The sequence below is a fragment of the Macaca mulatta genome, chromosome 13 (genome assembly GCF_049350105.2).
Source record: "Macaca mulatta isolate MMU2019108-1 chromosome 13, T2T-MMU8v2.0, whole genome shotgun sequence".
Lineage (NCBI taxonomy): Eukaryota > Metazoa > Chordata > Mammalia > Primates > Cercopithecidae > Macaca > Macaca mulatta.
In genome coordinates, this window is record NC_133418.1 from 86,582,868 (window position 1) to 86,600,102 (window position 17,235).

At 42.3% G+C, this 17,235-nt stretch overlaps 1 protein-coding gene across 7 annotated transcripts in view; it reads left to right on the top strand.

Annotated features, from left to right (window-relative positions):
* Positions 1–1,431: 1,431 nt before the first annotated feature.
* Positions 1,432–17,235, top strand: part of ATL2 (atlastin GTPase 2) — a 79,634-nt gene continuing 63,830 nt past the window's right edge. For 4 of the 7 annotated variants that reach the window (XM_028831753.2, XM_015112132.3, XM_028831752.2 and 1 more), the window contains exon 1: positions 1,432–1,561. Coding sequence is in view for 4 of the 7 variants with exons in the window: in XM_015112132.3 (XP_014967618.2) it covers positions 1,444–1,561 (118 nt within the window). In the remaining 3 variants the exon portion in view is untranslated. Of the gene's footprint in view, positions 1,562–1,909; positions 2,594–2,957; positions 3,084–17,235 lie in introns of those variants that run through there. The other 3 variants (XM_015112136.3, XM_015112135.3, XM_077959705.1) reach the window with 2 other exon arrangements.

Sequence of the window (17,235 nt, forward strand, 5' to 3'; positions counted from 1 at the left end):
AGTTGATAAAGAGCCTGTCACCAATATGAAGGAGGGGGAAGGGTAACTGTTCTTTGGATTGTGGAGGTGGTTCAAGTCCCAGAACTAGAACCGTAGTAACTCAAAGAATATTGCCAAGAACACGTATATAGTTATTCACCTAGATTTATATGACAATGAGAACAAACTCCATATTCTGTTGAAATATATTTGGATGGGCCGGGCGCGGTGGCTCACGCCTGTAATCCCAGCACTTTGGGAGGCTGAGGCGGGTGGATCACGAGGTCAGGAGTTCAAGACCAGCCTGGCCAAGATGGTGAAATCCCGTCTCTACTAAAAATACAAAAATTAGCAGGGTGTGGTGGCGGGGGACTGTAATCCCAGCTACTGGGGAGGCTGAGGCAGAGAATTGCTTGAACCCAGGAGGCGTGAGCCACCACGCCCTGCCTAAAATGGGATTTTGAAAGCTTCAATAACACCAATGCTTTTCTAGAGATCGTGCAGGGTGTGAATTTTAGACTTATGAGAAGACCTGGACAAAACAGCTGTTTGTACACCCGGACATCTGTTTTTACTGGAGAAGAGGAATTTCTAATGCAGCTGGAAGCATGGTAAAAATCCAAAGGGATCATGTTTCACAGACGCCTCCACAGGCTGACTTGTATTTTAAAAAGTGACCTGAACTTTCTACTGGATGTTACTGGATCCCCAGAAGAAGGTTCATCACAATTAGGAAAGAACCTGCCACGATTCATTTTACGATTAGAGTGCTTTGTGGCTTGCTTCTGCTAGGTGCTAGGAGCACAGGGCCAGCGTATACACAGTTGAGAAGATGGGGGAGGGTCTCATAAGTAGATGGGGAACGAATGCAAACAAACCTTAGGATGGTGGCGAGGAGGGGAAGCAGCAGTAGGGACTTGGGTGAGGAGAGAAAAGATCAAGCGGAAAAGCACGGCGCTGGCAACATCTTGGGGGGTGGGTGGGGAGAGAGGAGGGGAATGGCTGTGATGAGGAGGGGGCGATGAAAAGGAGAGAAGAGGTGCGAAAGCCACCTCACGTGCAGGACGCACGAATCAATTAGAGATGTAAAGCGAATTGGGAGGGAGGGACTTAGTTCTGTGGAGATCCCTTCTGCGTTTGCACAGCCTGGCCCAGCGCTAAGGGGGTGTGGTGCTGAGCTCAGGGAGGTGGGGGTGTGAGACGGCGGCGACAGGGACATCCCCGCTCCAGTCCGACCAGAAGCTTGGAGCCGGGGAGACGGATCTGCAGGCGGGCAGGGCGGGGGCGGAGCGAGAGAGCGATGGGCGGGGCGGGGGCGGAGGGAGGGCGAGGAGATACTGGGCGAGGAGATACGGGTCGAGGGAGGCGCTAGGACCCGCCAGCCGCCCCGCCGGCTCCCGGGAGGTTGATAAAGCGGCGGCGGCGTTTGACGTCAGTGGGGAGTTAATTTTAAATCGGTACAAGATGGCGGAGGGGGACGAGGCAGCGCGAGGGCAGCAACCGCACCAGGGGCTGCGGCGCCGGCGGCGGACCAGCGACCCAAGCGCCGCGGTTAACCACGTCTCGTCCACGACCTCCCTAGGTACGGGCCAGCGGGGCAGAGGCCGCGGGTCCCTGGTGGGGAGAGGACGCTGGCTGCTCGGGCTCGCGGGCACCGGCCGCAGGCGGCGGGGTCGGAGTCCGCGGCTGGCTGAGGTCTCCTCCCGCCGCCCCGCCTGCCCGCCGGGCCTAGCCTCAGCCGCGCCCCGCGCTCCCGCAGCGCGCGGCCTGAAAGGGCTGCTCGTGGGCCGCGGCTCCAGTAGCTGCTGCGAGAACCAGTGGCGCGCGCGTCTGCGCCCGGCCCGGCCCCCTGCCCGCCAGACCGCCGCGTGGCTGCAGCCGTGTCCGCCCCGACCTTAGGGGGCGGCCTTGAGCCGTGGCCGCATGCCCAGGGCGCGGGGAGGTCGGCTGCGGCTCCGCTCTGCCCGGCGAGCTCCGGACGTGGCGGGGCGACCCGTTAGCTGGCGGGCGCTCGCTGTCCCTCGCGCGGACCGGGAGGAAGGGGTGGCCGGGGCACGATGGGCCCCGCGGAGGAGGAGGTCGCGCGGGGAGCAGACACCTTGCTGCCGGGTCCGAAAGCTCCTTAGACACCCTTCCTGGAGGGAACCGCAGTCCGCAGGCCAGGGCTCTGTCCCCGGGCTCGCGTTTCGGGGCTCCTCGGCTCCCGAACCCATTCGCGCGGGTTGTGCGTGGCTAGGGTGCAAGTCCAGATTTTCGGTCTAACTGGGGTTATGAGCCGTTTACGAGTCATTTGGACGATAGTAAGGCCTGATCACTCTGAAAGTGTCTGTGGTGTGAAGTCACCTGATCCTTGACTCCCTGCTTTTGCTGAATGTGAGCTCCTACTGTACGTGGACCAGGAGCGCCCCTGCCCCCTTGAAGACGCAGTTGCGTTGGCAGCGCAGTGTTGTGTATCCCTCTCACTCATAACACCCCTATTTATAGGAGTTTAGCATTTGATCTCGCACTGTGGTGCGAATTGATCGCATGAAATCCTGATTGAAAATTTTGATGGTACTTAAGAAAGGCGTAAAGTTTTTTCAAAGGCTTATAAATAGTAAAAGCCTACGGTTTGGTAAGTACGGCCAAGATAAGAGTTTATTATTAAATACACTAAATACGAGCTTGGGTCTTAAGATTCCTTTTTTTACAGTCTGTAAAGGTTTTGCTGGATACAATGTAAAACATTTTGGTATGATATTAACCACAAGGACTCGCTTTAATAGGAAAGTTTATTTGAAATATACTTCATCATTCCCGGTAGTCCTTGGCGCATGTCAGAGGTGATGACAGACTGGAGTTTTGCTAAGGGAGAAAGAAAAGGAAATAAAGCTTATTTTATTATTGTCTGCCAACCAAAACACTTGACAGAACTGTTTGTACAATGGTAGCACTCTGTAGAATAAAATACTACCAAAGAAGAAGCTTCGCCTTAGATCTGTGCTGGTTGGATTTCTTAAGTAATTAGTTGTTTTGGAATGCGGATGGATTAATTTCGCTCTTTTGGTTGGACTCTAGGGGAAGATGTGTGTATTCTTTTCTTTCTTCTTTTCCTTTTTTTTGAGGTAAGAGTTTTAGATGCAGTTTCAAAATATTCTGTGTATTTACCTTATGAAAAGAAACATACATTTATACTTCAGTTATGGTTATCAAAGTTTTTGTGCTGTGGTACCTTGAGAAGAGGTGATACTCTTCAGATTATTGTTGAAATAGGGCCCACCATTTATTATTTAATAAATGCTTTTGTCTGCTACTCATAGGTTTTTGTCCTTTATTTTTTAGGACGGGGCAGGAAGACCTTCACTTGATAGCCATTCCTAGCAAATGATTGCCTAAAACAGCTCCTATATCTGCTTATTTGCTCCGAGTCACTCATTAATGAGTTAAAAACTAAATGAAGTTGGTAGGATTTGTGTTTAAAGTAAGAAGAAACAGGCTGTGAATGAACAGGGAATCATCTATTTTTGACTGTGTAGAAACTGTTTGTCTCCCTCTGCTTCCTGGAGAAATAAGCTTCAAACACCAAGTTGGGGTGACTCAAGTGTCACTTTAGTAGTTTAGTGTTAGGAAGATGATTTGTGTTTATTCTTTTAGGAATGTAGGATCTTTAGAAAGCCAATAAGCCCTCATTTTATTTGCTTTTAAAGTTGATAGGATTCTGTAGATATGATTAAATCTATTTAGTAAAGTGTTTTGGAATACTTCAAAATTATTTAGGGAGAAGGAGCTGCCTTACAGTAAAGATATTATAGGGAAAAGAAACCCTGAGTGAAAATAAGATTATGGCCTTAAGTACACATAGGTGTATTTCAGGATTTGTTTTTCTGTGACTGTATTGTAACTTTAAAGTTTTGGAATATTCACAAGTATAAGTAACTTTCTTGAAATTGTTAGACCTTTTCCAAAATTATGCTTTTTCCACAGTTGGTATTAGGCAGCTGCTAAGAATACGGGGAGACTGGTTAACTAGTTTGATGATGCTGAAGTTCAACATATGTTTTTTAAATTTGAGAACTTCATAGCAAGATGTATTAAAAAATTGTTAACGGTCATTTGGAAGACCTGTTTGACACACACAATTGTCAGCAAAGCTGTTTGGCAGGCTCTTAAAGTTAACAGCCAGAAATGTAAGGCATAGGAGTAGAAGTTAAACATTTTTTTGGTAATGGTGGTTTAGAGCTTTACAGAGCAAGGATTTTCTCCAGATAGGTGCAGTGAAGCAGTTTTTTTATTTTCTTTCTTCTTTTTAAAGTGTAATGGTATTCTGATTTTCTAGACATTTTGGGTTTTCAAAGTCCAGGTGTATTATTTACTTGCTCGAAAATTTGCCAGTTATTTACTTTAAGGAATGTAGATGTGAACATAGAATAACTGAACTTGATTCCACGGTTAATTCATTACTCTAGTTGGTTTCTTCCTATCCGTTAGTCCTCCACACCACGCGTGATACAGAACACTTGAGGGCTTTCTCTACGGCTTTAAAAATGGATAGCAGTCTGAGTGTGATGGCTCACGCCTGTAATCCCAACACTTTCGGAGGCCGAGGCAGGTGGATCACCTGAGGTCAGGAGTTTGAGACCAGCCTGACCAACATGGAGAAAACCCGTCTCTACTAAAAATACAAAATTAGCCGGGTGTGGTGGCGCATGCCTGTAATCCCAGCTACTTGGGAGGCTGAGGTAGGAGAATCACTTGAACCTGGGAGGTGGAGGTTGCAGTGGCACATGCCTGTAATCCCAGCTACTTGGGAGACTGAGGCAGGAGAATCATTTGAATCTGGGAGGTGGAGGTTGCAGTGGCACATGCCTGTAATCCCAGCTACTCGGGAGGCTGAGGCAGGAGAATTGCTTGAACCTGGGAGGTAGAGGTTGTAGTGAGCTGAGATCATGCCAGTGCACTCCAGCCTGGGCAACAAGAGCAAAATTCTTTCCCCCCAAAAAAAAGGATAGCAGGAAGAAAATACCAACCTGAAAATATGATGGCATTAGGATAACACTTGGTAGATATTATAGAAAGAAGTAGAACAATTAGTAAAGGAAGTGGAACAATTCTGTTACGGACATGGAGAAGCATGAAGTATTCAGAAGTGCAAGGCCAAAATAACTTTTACAAATGATTTTCTAAGTTATGGAACATGTCTCTATGTGCTTGGGTGTACACACATATTGCTAAACTTGGATACAGTTTTGTAAAAATATGTGTATTTAAGTAGCCACCTTCACTACCTATTCTGAGACAAATGGCTGTGTGGTGTATGGTCTGATAATAGTTACTAGAAACAACTTTCAAGTCATAAAAGACTAACATCCTCTGTTTTCCCGAGAAGATAGTATGTACTTTTGATTGATCTTGGATTTGGTCTTCTGATCAGTACAAGTAGAATCTAGGGGATTCCCTTGCTTAAGCTACTAGCTTAATAAAAAGTAGTATTCATACAACTCTTGTTCATACAACTTTATAATTGGCACCCAAACAACCACTTAGAGGCTAGCTGGATATCCTGCTGGCGGGTAACTGTAATAACTTGTTGGAGAAGTATGTAACTGGTGAAAGATACTTATCTAGGATCTCTAGTACATTTTATCTTTTATTGCAAAGATGCTCTGATTGTGGCAGCATTGCAAAGATGCTCTGATTGTGGTGGCAATGCGTCTTTAATCATAAAGAGGATATAATGTAGTGGGAAAAGAACGAGGAGTCAAATGAGTGATTTCACTTAAGCTCTCTGAGCCTTGAGCCCTCATACAGTAGTGATAATCTGTAACAAGGCTGTCGTGGGAAACAGATGATAGGGTACAAGTGTTTTGTAGTGCTTTACAGTTTGTAAAAGTGTCTTAAGGCATAGTAACATATATGTAACAATGTACCAGTGTGGCTACTTGTGTTATTATGCTATTATATATAACGTGCATATTTGCAATAAAAAGTTATCATTTTTCCTGTAATGTGGACAGAGATTTAGTTTGGGCAAGGGTGGTAGGCAAATTTTAAATTTTAGCTGTAAAATGTTGATAATATGTTCATGATAGAGTTATTGTAAGTATCAAATGTGTTAAAAGTGCTTAACCCAGTGCCAAATAGTCTGTTGGAGGTGGTGGTTACTATAACGGGTGGTTATTTAAGATGAACCTTTGAACTAAAAAGTAATTTTCAAAATAGGCAACTTGGAAGGTGTTTGTTCAGTTTTTAACATAAGATATGATTATATATTCATGCTTCTTAGCTATCTTCATTTTAATAAACGTGCATTTTAGACAGTTTAATCCTGGGGGCAAAGTAGTTCTTCTGGAATTGTTTATTTCAATTATAGGATTTCATGTGAGTAGTTACAGCAGTTTCCAAGTATGCTTGTCCCTTGGTATCCATGGGAGATTAGTTCCAGGACCTTCCTCTGATGACAGAGTTCAAGGATGCTCCAGTCCCTGGTATAACATGGTATAGTATTTGCATAGAACCTATGTACATCCTCCTATATACTTTAATCTCTAGACTGTAATACCTAATACAATGTAAATCATTGTTATACTGTATGCTTAGGGAATAATGACAAGAAAAAATTGTACATGTTCAGTACAGATGCAATTAAAGAATTTTTCTATTCCTGGTTGGTTGAATTCATGGATGTAGAACCCATAGATATGGAGGGCTGACTTGACTGTATAGTGCATTGGCTTTTCAAACAGTAAATCTGCAAAATCTAACTTGGATCTGTTATGCACAGGATTGCCAAAAAAAAAAAAAAAAAACAAAAAAAAAACCCTATTAACTTGAAACCGTACTAACAGTGAATCTCATAAAACCTTATTTTTCCCTTCATTTAATCCTTTAGAATAGAGTCATGGACAGTGATTAGAGCTACATCCATCTTTAACATTTTAACTTTAGTTCTGTAAACTTCCTATGACTTTTGAAATGGATTTAGAATGGAGACTTGGGTTTTAATACTAGGTCTGTAATGTTTTATTTTTATTTATTTATTTATTTATTTATTTATTTATTTATTCATTCTGAGACAGAGTCTCCCTTTGTCACCCAGGCTGGAGTACAGTGGCGTGATCTTGGCTCACTGCAATCTCCACCTCATGGGTTCAAGCGATTCTCGTGCCTCAGCCCCCCAAGTATCTGGGACTATAGGCGTCTGCCACCACGTCCAGCTAATTTTTGTATTTTTAGTAGAGACGGGGTTTCACCATGTGGGGCAGGCTGGTCTCGAACTCCTGACCTCAGGTGATCTACCCGCCTTGGCCTCGCAAAGTGCTGGGATTACAGGCATGAGCCACTGCACCCTGCCTGGGTCTGTAATGTTTTTCTGTAACATTTTTTTCCCCTTCCCAGTGGTTAATATCTACCCTAGCAAACTTATAGTGATTTTTTTTTTTCAATTTTGTTTTGTTTCTATTTTTTGAAATGAGGTCTTGCCCTGTTGCCCAGGCTGGAGTGCAGTGGCGTGATTACCACTCACTGCAGTTTTGACCTCCCTGGCTCAAGTAGTCTTCCTGAATCAGCCTCTTGAGTAACTAAGACTACGGGAGTGTACTACCATGCCTGACTAAGTTTTAAAATTTTTTTGTGGAGATGGGGTCTCCCTGTCTTGTCCAGGTTAGTGTCAAACTCCTGGACTTAAGTGATCCTTCCATCTCGGCTTCCCAAGTGTTGGGATTACAGGCATCAGCCACCATACCCAGCCATTTCTTTCTTTCTTTCTTTTTTTTTTTTTTATTAAAGAGGTAAAACCTATAAATGCACTTTAGAAATTTGAAAGCCTTCTATAAAGAAACTCGTTAAAGGAGGAAAGTTGGCGCAGTAAATGGGGAGCTTTTTAAACATTTCAATGAATGAATTTGTGGGATGCCAAAAGTTGGTTTAATTTTACCTTTATCAGAATTGGGGAGTTGATTTTTGCCATTTCCTAATCTTTTTTTTATCTTTTTATATTTTTTTCTTTAATTCCACCCCCCCCACCCCCCCGAGATAGGGGCTAGTCTTGTTGCCCAGGCTGGAGTGCAGTGGCTCTGTCACAGCTTGCTGCAACCTTGAACTTCTGGGGTGTGCCCTCCGCCCCCACCACTTCAGCTTTCTATGTGGCTAGGTCTACAGGCTTGCACTACCCTGCTGGGCCAGGGATTGATTGATTTGTTTTGTTTTGAGATCGAGTCTCGCTCTGTTGCTCAGGTTGGAGTGCAGTGGCACCGACTTGGCTCACTGCGGCCTCTACTTCTGGGTTCAAGCGATTCTTCTGCCCCAGCTTCCAAAGTAGCTGGGACTACAGGCACCCACTACCATGCCTGGCTAATTTTTGTATTTTTTAGTAGAGACAGGTCTTACTACATTGGTCAGGCTGGTCTCAAACTCCTGACCACAAGTGATCCGCCTGCCTTGGGCTCCCAAGGTGCTGGGATTACAGGCATGAGCCACTGTGCCGGGTGGGTTGATTTTTTTTTTTTTTTTTTTTTTTTTGAGACGGAGTCTCACGCTGTTGCCCAGGCTGGAGTGCAGTGGCGCGATCTCGGCTCACTGCAAGCTCCGCCTCCTGGGTTCACGCCATTCTCCTGCCTCAGCCTCCTGAGTAGCTAGGACTACAGGCGCCCGCCACCGCGCCCGGCTAATTTTTTGTATTTTTAGTAGAGACGGGGTTTCACTGTGGTCTCGATCTCCTGACCTTGTGATCCGCCCGCCTCGGCCTCCCAAAGTGCTGGGATTACAGGCTTGAGCCACCGCGCCCGGCCTGATTTTTTTTTTTTTTTGAGACAGAGTCTCACTGTCTCCCAGGCTGGAGTGCAATGGCGTGATCTCGGCTTACTGTAATCTCCACCTCCCGGGTTCAAGTGCTTCTCCTGCCTCAGCCTCCCGAGCAGCTGGGATTACGGGCGCCCACCACCGCACCTGGCTCATTTTTGTATTTTTAGTAGAGACAGGGTTTCTCCATGTTGGCCAGGCTGGTTTCAAACTCCTGATCTCAGGTGATCCGCCCACCTCGGCCCCCAAAGTGCTGGGATTACAGGTGTGAGCCACCCTCTGGTCTTGATTTTTTTAAATGACAAATCTGAGAGAAGTTTTGACGGGAAAACACCCCTGTTCTTAGATTTTTTTCAAGATGGCTATTAATAACATCTTCACAAATTGCTCTTTTCTTTTTAGCAGCACTTTTTATTTTTTATTTATGTACTTATTTTTGAGACAGGGTCTCAAATATGCAGCCTTCACCTTCTGGGCTCAAGTGAACCTCCTGCCTTAGTCGCCTGAGTAGCTGGGACTTACAGGTGTGTGCCACCGTGCCTGGCTAATTAAAAAAAAAAAAAAATTGGTTGGTGTGGTGGCTCACACCTGTAATCCCAGCACTTTGGGAGGCAGGTGGATCACGAAGTCAGGAGTTCGAGACCAGCCTGAGCAACATAGTAAAACCCCGTGTCTACTAAAAAAAAAAATTGTTTTTTCTTTGAGACAGAGTCTTACTCTGTCACCTAGGCTGGAGTGCAGTAGAGCAATCTCGGCTCACTCTACCTTCTGAGTTCAAGCGATTGTCGTGCCTCTGCCTCCCAAGTAGGTGGGATTACAGGCATGTGCCACCATGCCCAGCTAATTTTGTATTTTTAGTAGAGATGGGGTTTCATCTCTACTAAAAATGGGCTGGTCTCGAACTCCTGACGTCAGGTAATCCACCGATCTTGGCCTCCCAAAGTGCTGGGATTACAGACGTGAGGCACCGCACCCGGTCTGGCATGTACATTTTCAAGAGTAATGCCACACATGGCTAGATCCATTCAGAAAGGTTTTACCCATTTGTTCTTCATGAGGGTTAGGTTTGTGCTTGTTTGCAAGTACCTTTGTTCACGGTGGGTGTTGTTAATTAAAAATAAATGCCAACGTATAGGTAAAAATGGGCATAGTACTAGTTTAATTTGCAAATTTTTGATTGTAGTTAATGTTGGAATAGTAATATGGTAATTGAAAATGTGAATTAGTTAATTTACTTTTTTAGAGATGAAATATCAGTATGTAGCCCAGGCTAGTCTCGAACTCCTGGGGTTAAGTGATCCTCCTACCTTCACCTCTCAAAGTGCTGGGATTACAGGTGTTAGCTACTGTGCCCAGCCCTGAATTCTTTTTATTAATTGCTTTTTAATATTTTTTGAGCATTTCTCAGTATTTCCTTTATTGTTTTATAAAAGCCTGTTTGCATGCAGGAAATTATTTTTCATATTTGCTTTTTAATTTTGTATTTTTTGGTGAGAATTGTGTGTGTTGGTTTCTTTTGTGTTTTTCTTAAATAAATTGGCAATTTTTTTGAACGTATTAGTGGTAGTCTGTTAGTCTTTAGGCGTGCTATTGGAGTACTTTTAAAAAGTTGTTTTAGGCCAGGTGTGGTGGCTTACGTTTGTAATACCAGCACTTTTGGGAGGCCAAGGTGGGCAGATCACCTGAGGTCAGAAGTTTGAGACCAGCCTGGACAACATGGTGAAACCCCATTTCTACTAAAAATACAAAAATTAGGTGGGCCTGGTGGCTAGCGCCTATAATCCCAGCTACTACAGAGGCTGAGGCTGGAGAATCACTTAAACCCTGGAGGTGGAGGTGGCAGTGAGCCGAGATCGCACTGTTGCACTCCAGCCTGGGTGACAAGAGTGAAACTCCATCTCAAAAAAAAAAAAAAAAAAAAAAATTGTTTCAAATTGTTTTTTTTTGAGACGGAATCTCGCTCTGTTGCCCAGGCTGGAGTGCAGTGGCATGAACTCGGCTCACCGCAAGGTCCGCCTCCTGGGTTCACGCCATTCTCCTGCCTCAGCCTCCCTTGTAGCTGGGACTACAGACGCCAGCCACCATGCCCGGCTAATTTTTTTTTGTATTTTTAGTAGAGACGGGGTTTCACCATGTTAGTCAGGATGGTCTCGATTTCCTGGCCTTGTGATCTGCCTGCCTTGGCCTCCCAAAGTGCTGAGATTACAGGCATGAGCCACCGCACCTGGCCTTAAATTGTTAATGATATATTGATTGTTTATTCCTATCTCTTTTTATTGTCAGAGAGTGGGCATCTCTTTTTAGTGCCTAGTAGTGTGGTAGAAGAGAAGCAAGCTTAGGAGCTGGGTTCAGATCTCTACAAACAAGTTTTAGTTTCCTGAAGTAAAAACAACCTACCTGAAAAGTTTTAAGATTGAAAGATAATGTCTTGGCTATGTGTGGTGGCTCGTGCCTCTAATCCTAGCACTTTGGGAGGCTGAGGCTGCAGGATGGAGCTGAGCCTGGGTGACATAGTGAGACTCTGTTGCTAAAAAATAATAGTAATAGTAATAAAGATAATGTCTTAAAGTGTTTGGCATGTACTGAGTGCACAAAGTTATCATCTCTTCTCTTGAGGGTAGGACATGAAGGGACTGGGGTTAGTTTTCTTTTGGGACTAGAGGCCGGAATGGGACAGACAAATAGAGGACCATACTTAGACAAAGAATTAGCTTTTTTCCCTTGATGGTTTTAGTTGACATATTGTGTAGCTACCTTATAAAAGGGCTTTTGAGCTGCTTGTAGCTAATACCTACAAAAAATAATGTGGGACAGGTGCTTCCTCTAAGCTTTCGTGTAGATCATAGAGACTTTATGCATATTTGTGAGTTAAGTTTATTATTAAGCTTATATGTTCTGAAGTAGAAATTGCCACGTGTTAAGAGTTGTAGAGGAACATTTCATGGAAGAGGGAGGCTTTGTCACACTTTGAAGAATGGTTAGATTTTAGAGAGCAAAGTGTAGGCTTTGCCACTGGTTTGAAGATAAAAAGATAGGCAGTATTTTGGTAACTTTTTTATGACATAATTTAAACATTTGACCCTGATTTCTGAGAATTTTTCAGTCTAAGAGAGATGCTTAAAAAAATACTTAAAAGCAATTAGAGGCAACTGAAAGACCAAATGGTATTAGAGTATGCCTAATAAAAAAAAAAGAAATGGGGCTGTTTTTCCGTAGCCAAATAGAGCAAAGAATTGGTTTAAATAACTGGACAATTCCTGGAAAAACTGTCTGAGGGGCTCAAAATGCAACTTAAAAACTGTGCTAATGTCTCCTTCCTTCCTCCTGTTTTTGAGTGTGTGTGTTTATTTACTACAAAGAATCCTGACATGTACCCTCAAATTGCCAAACTAGAGAGGGGACAAAAGGAGAATATAGTGCGAAGCTCTGACTTTATTTTTGTTTTTTTGTTTTTTTCAAATTAGTCACATTTTATCTAGTTGGAAGGATGTTTATTTGTCTTCTTTTGGCACCATTCCCTTCTTTTCACAGCTGCTCTTGTAGTAGGAATTTTGTCTGTATTGAGCCAAGTCTGGAATTTGAGTGAATACTTACCTTTTGTTTTATTGAGACAGAGTTTTGCTGTCGTTGCCCAAGCTGGAGTGCAGTGGCGCTGTCTCGTCTCACTGCAACCTCCGCCTCCCAGGTTCAAACCATTCTCTTACCTCAGCTTACCGAGTAACTGGGATTTTAGGTACATACCACCACAACCGGCTAATTTTTTTCTTTTCGAGATGGAGTCTCATTCTGTCACCCAGGAGTGATCTCTGCTCACTGCAACCTCTGCTTCCAGGGTTCAAGCGATTCTCCTACTTCAGCTTCCCAAGTAGCTTGAACTACAGGCGCCTGCCCCCACGCCCAGCTAATTTTTTTTTGTATTTTTAGTAGTGATGGGATTTGACTATGTTGGACAGGCTGGTCTCGGACTCTTGACCTTGTAATCCACCCACCTTGGCCTCCCAAAGTGCTGAGATTACAGGTGTGAGCCACTGCACCTGGTCAATTTTTTGTATTTTTAGTAGAGAAAGGTTTCACCATGTTGGCAGGGCTGGTCTTGAACTCCTGACCTCAGGTGTTCCGCCTGCCTTGGCCTCCCAAAGTGCTGGGATTACAGGCGTGAGCCACCGTGCCTGGCCTTCTCTTTTTTTAAACTGCTGCCGTAACAGTCATCAGAGGTAGAGAGATGTGGCAGAATGGAACTTAGTGTCTAAATTTCCAGAGTATTGGCATAAAGCTTTTTGAAATTTGTCATAGTAGCCCTATTCAATCTAAATGTCTATTCTAAATTTAAATATTCTAACTTTAAGTGTGTGTGTGTGTATATATGTATGTATGTGTGTGTGTGTGTGTGTGTGTGTGTGTGTGTGTGTATGATTCCCTTGCTAACTGGCTATCCCAAATTTCATAGTTCTTTTATGGGCTTGATACTTTACAACTCTTACAAAGTTAGTTTTTGAGCCTAAAAGAGAATGCTTAAACTATATGCCCGAGTCAAGGAAACCTTCTCTGTTTTTGAGTAATTCTTGATCCCTGTGCTACAAAATCTTGAAGCTCTTAGAGTCATTGTACTAAAAATACTTCCGGAAATAGAAATGTAGTAAATTGTTTTTTTATAAGGCATGTAAAAAAGTGAGTGTCTCTTATAACAAATATGGAATAATTTAGTGTTATCTGTGGCCTTAGGCCAAAGAATGATGTTCAAGAACTGGCTCTTCCATTTTTACTGTCACCTCTTGACTTTGGACTTCTCACTTTATATCCAGGCTCTTGAAATTGCCTTATATCTGATTTGCTCATTACACTTCTTACTCATCACTTTGAGTTTATCTCTGCAACACATTTTTGAATCTCTCTCTCCTCTGCTCTGAAATTGTCAGTGGTACTCCTCAGGGATGATGTCCAGCATTCTTAGACCATACTTTTATTTTTGTTTTATTTTATTTTTTTTTTGAGATGGAGTCTTGCTCTGTGGCCCACGCTGGAGTGCAGTGGCGCAATCTTGGCTCACTGCAACCTCTGCTTCCTAGGTTCAAGTGATTCTTCTGCCTCAGCCTCCTGAGTAGTTGGTATTACAGGCATCCGGCACCACGCCCGAGTAATTTTTGTATTTTTACTAGAGACAGGGTTTCACCGTGTTGGTCAGGCTGGTCTCCAACTCCTGACCTTATGATCTGCCTGCCTTGGCCTCCCAAAGTGCTGGGATTACAGGCTTGAGCTACTGTGCCCGGCCCAGACTACATTTTTAAAGTTAGCCTGAATCTGATCCTCAGGGCTTAAGAGATGCAGCCGTCTTCAGAATGTCTTTATTGATAACCCTAGTTTAGATAATCCAAAAAGGACTGCTTTTTTTTACTCAAATAGCATTTCCTTTATATTATAGTATCCTTTTATACTTGTTTGTGTTAGAACTATTAAGAGTAAGGACTGTTGTTATTGAATTGTACTTCTGTCTAGCATAGTGCCTTGCTCTCTAGTTACCAGTGTGAAGTAGGTATGGTGGGAGGTCTTCCTCGTAATTCATGACACATTGGATAGTAGGTGTCCTGAGAATTGTTGGAGTCAGTGAATAGGAAACAGGGAGTTGCACATTTACTTATATTTAAATATATGTGCATATCTTGCCAAAGATGGGCAAATAGACTTTTATTGCATCCTATATTTTAAAGGTATGCAATTTAACACTTGCCCTTCTAGAAAGTTTATGAAGAAAAAATTTTTCCCCAAATATTGGGAGACTATGTAAATGATTTGCTGACTGTATAAATAAATATTAACTAGGAAATTTTTGGAAAAATAGCTGTATGCCAAGATTTGTTACAAAGATGATAAATAACCCCCCCCCCCACCTTTTAAATAAACAACTTGTATTTTTGGTAACTTTTTTCAGGTTTCTAGAAATACTAAGCATATAAGAATTCAGTTCTGAGTTTATTCAACAAACATGCTCATTTGATAATGAAGACACTAACAGTTTGGCTTAGTTGGAAGATGATGCATTTTGACAATTACAAAGACCTGGTTGTGCATCCTGAGCTGACTACTTACAAAATGTGTGTCCTTGCAGATTGCTTAATCTGAGCTTCAGTGTCCTCCTTTATGGAAACGAGGAAACTCATAGCTACTCCACAAAATGATTTTGAGGTTTAAAGAGATAATAGGCACATAGTAGGCACTCTGTGTTTTTCACTCTTTGTAGTAAAAGCTACAACACCTAAAATTATTTCATACAGTAAATTATTTTGAGGGATGAGAAAGTTACTAATAATATTTCCTCTTTTCCTCCAGATGTCCATGTCTTTCAGTTCTTTGCTCAAATGTCATCTTGTAGGAGAAGCTATCTCTGACTATTGTCTTAAATGACAACTCCTGCCTCCATTTCCCTTGGCTTGCTTTGCTTTTTTCTCTGTAGCACTTAACACTCGCTGATGTCATACATGTTTTCTCTTGCTCTATCTTTAGGATGTAAGCTCCTATGGGCAGAATTTTTGTTGTTGTTCTTAATTTTGTTTTACTACTGAATCTATAGTTCTCAGAACTGTGTTGTAGGTGTTCAGTGACTATTGAAAGAATAAAGATTTATGCATCTCCAGTTCTAGACCTTTCACCCCTTGTGTCAGAATTGCCACGGTGCTGATTAATGGGGTGCTTGTTAAAAATGTAGATTTCTGGACTCCATGGATCAGCTGAATTAGACTCTGGAGGTGGGGTCTAAGAATCTGTATTCTGAGCCGGTTACCCAGATGGTTCTTAAACTCTAGTGGGTGTGAGACTCACTGTTCTACGGTGTGGCTATGGCTCATTCAATATTGACAGTATTAACTCAGTCATAGGTCCATGATAAATAATTGAATTACAAATGTGTTGACCTTTCTTTAGTGAGCAGTTTTTTTACCCTGTGATATGTATGGTGAGGAAGGGTTATGTGTATTTGTAATTGTGATTATTTTGGTTACTCTAGTTTTTTTCCCAAACATCTAGTTTAATGTGGAACTTTAGGGAGCTAGAAATCTCAAATACCAGATGTTAGTGAATCCACCTTTCCCAAGCAAAAACAAGCTCTTTAAACCCATTCTTATTCTGCACTTGTAGTTTTGTACTCATAAGAATTTATTAGCTAATATTAGGGATTTATTTTAAATGATAAGCACCATTATGTGGACTGATTTGAATCTCCTTTCTATGGCTGTATCACTGGGGAACAATGATTGATCTGTTTAAGAATTAATCCTATAACATCGAAAAGCAGTTTGGTATAGTGGAAACAGCATGGGTTTAAAAGAAATCTTGATGCATGCATTACCTTTTAGCTGTAGAATCTTAAATAATTTTTTAAAAAATATTTGAATATCCACATTTCCTCTCTCTGAAATGGGACTAATAGCTAAGTTACTGGGTTGTTGAGAGGATTATTTCATTGAGTCATTTCAGTAAATGTAAGTTTTCTTGCCTGTGGAAGTAAATTTTTAGGCAAATTAAAATGTTTCATTCAAAGCAATTGTAATGTATTTCAAACTTACAAAAATGACAGAGAAAGATAAAATAGATACCCAAGTAGCCATTGCATTAATCTAATATATAATATTTGCCATATTGATTTCAAATCCTTTTTAAAAGAGAAATAAAATGTTACTATGCAGTTGAATGGTTCTCCTAATAACCTTTCTCTTTTCCCCTTTTTTCATAGATATACACCTGTCCTGAAAGTGGTGTATGCTTTCTGGTTTTTAAATAGTTTATAACATTTGCCTATTTCATAAATAATATACAGTATTTTGTTGTGTTTAAAACATGATGAGTGGTTCAGACTGTATTCTTTTGTAGCTTGATTTAATTTTTTTCATTCCACATTGGTGTGGAAGCTTATCCATATGTAAATATTTAGATCTTATGCATTAATTTCAATTCTCTGACTTTTATTTATCCATGCGTATTTAGGTTGTTCCAAATTTTTTTTTTTGTAATTACAAACAATACTTTGGTGAACAAGGAACCATGTTTCGTTCTTTTTGTATATGTATGCAGGAATTTCTCTAGGATGTAAACAACTTACCTAAAAAATATTAAAGTAAGAAAGTTTCAATATTGTGTGCTCTCATTCTTTAAAAATCTGGTCCACATAACAAAAGTATGTTCTCCCTCATCTCCCCCCAGAAAAGAGCCAGCCCAAGACCCTTTTTTTTGGTCTTGACTTGAGGTGAGATTTTCTTCAAGACTTCTCTGTAGAAGGAAATGAAGAGCCTTAATGCGAGGACTTGCAGAACCTGAATAGAATGTCTGAATTTCTGTCTTGTTGATTATAGAGTTCCCCGAGGCTCGAGGCTGGGTGTGGTGGCCCACACCTGGAATCCCAGCACTTTGGGGAGGCCGAGGCAGGAGGACCCCTTTAGTCCAGGAGTTTGAGACCAGCCTGGGCAACATAGACCTGGTCTCTATAAAAAATAA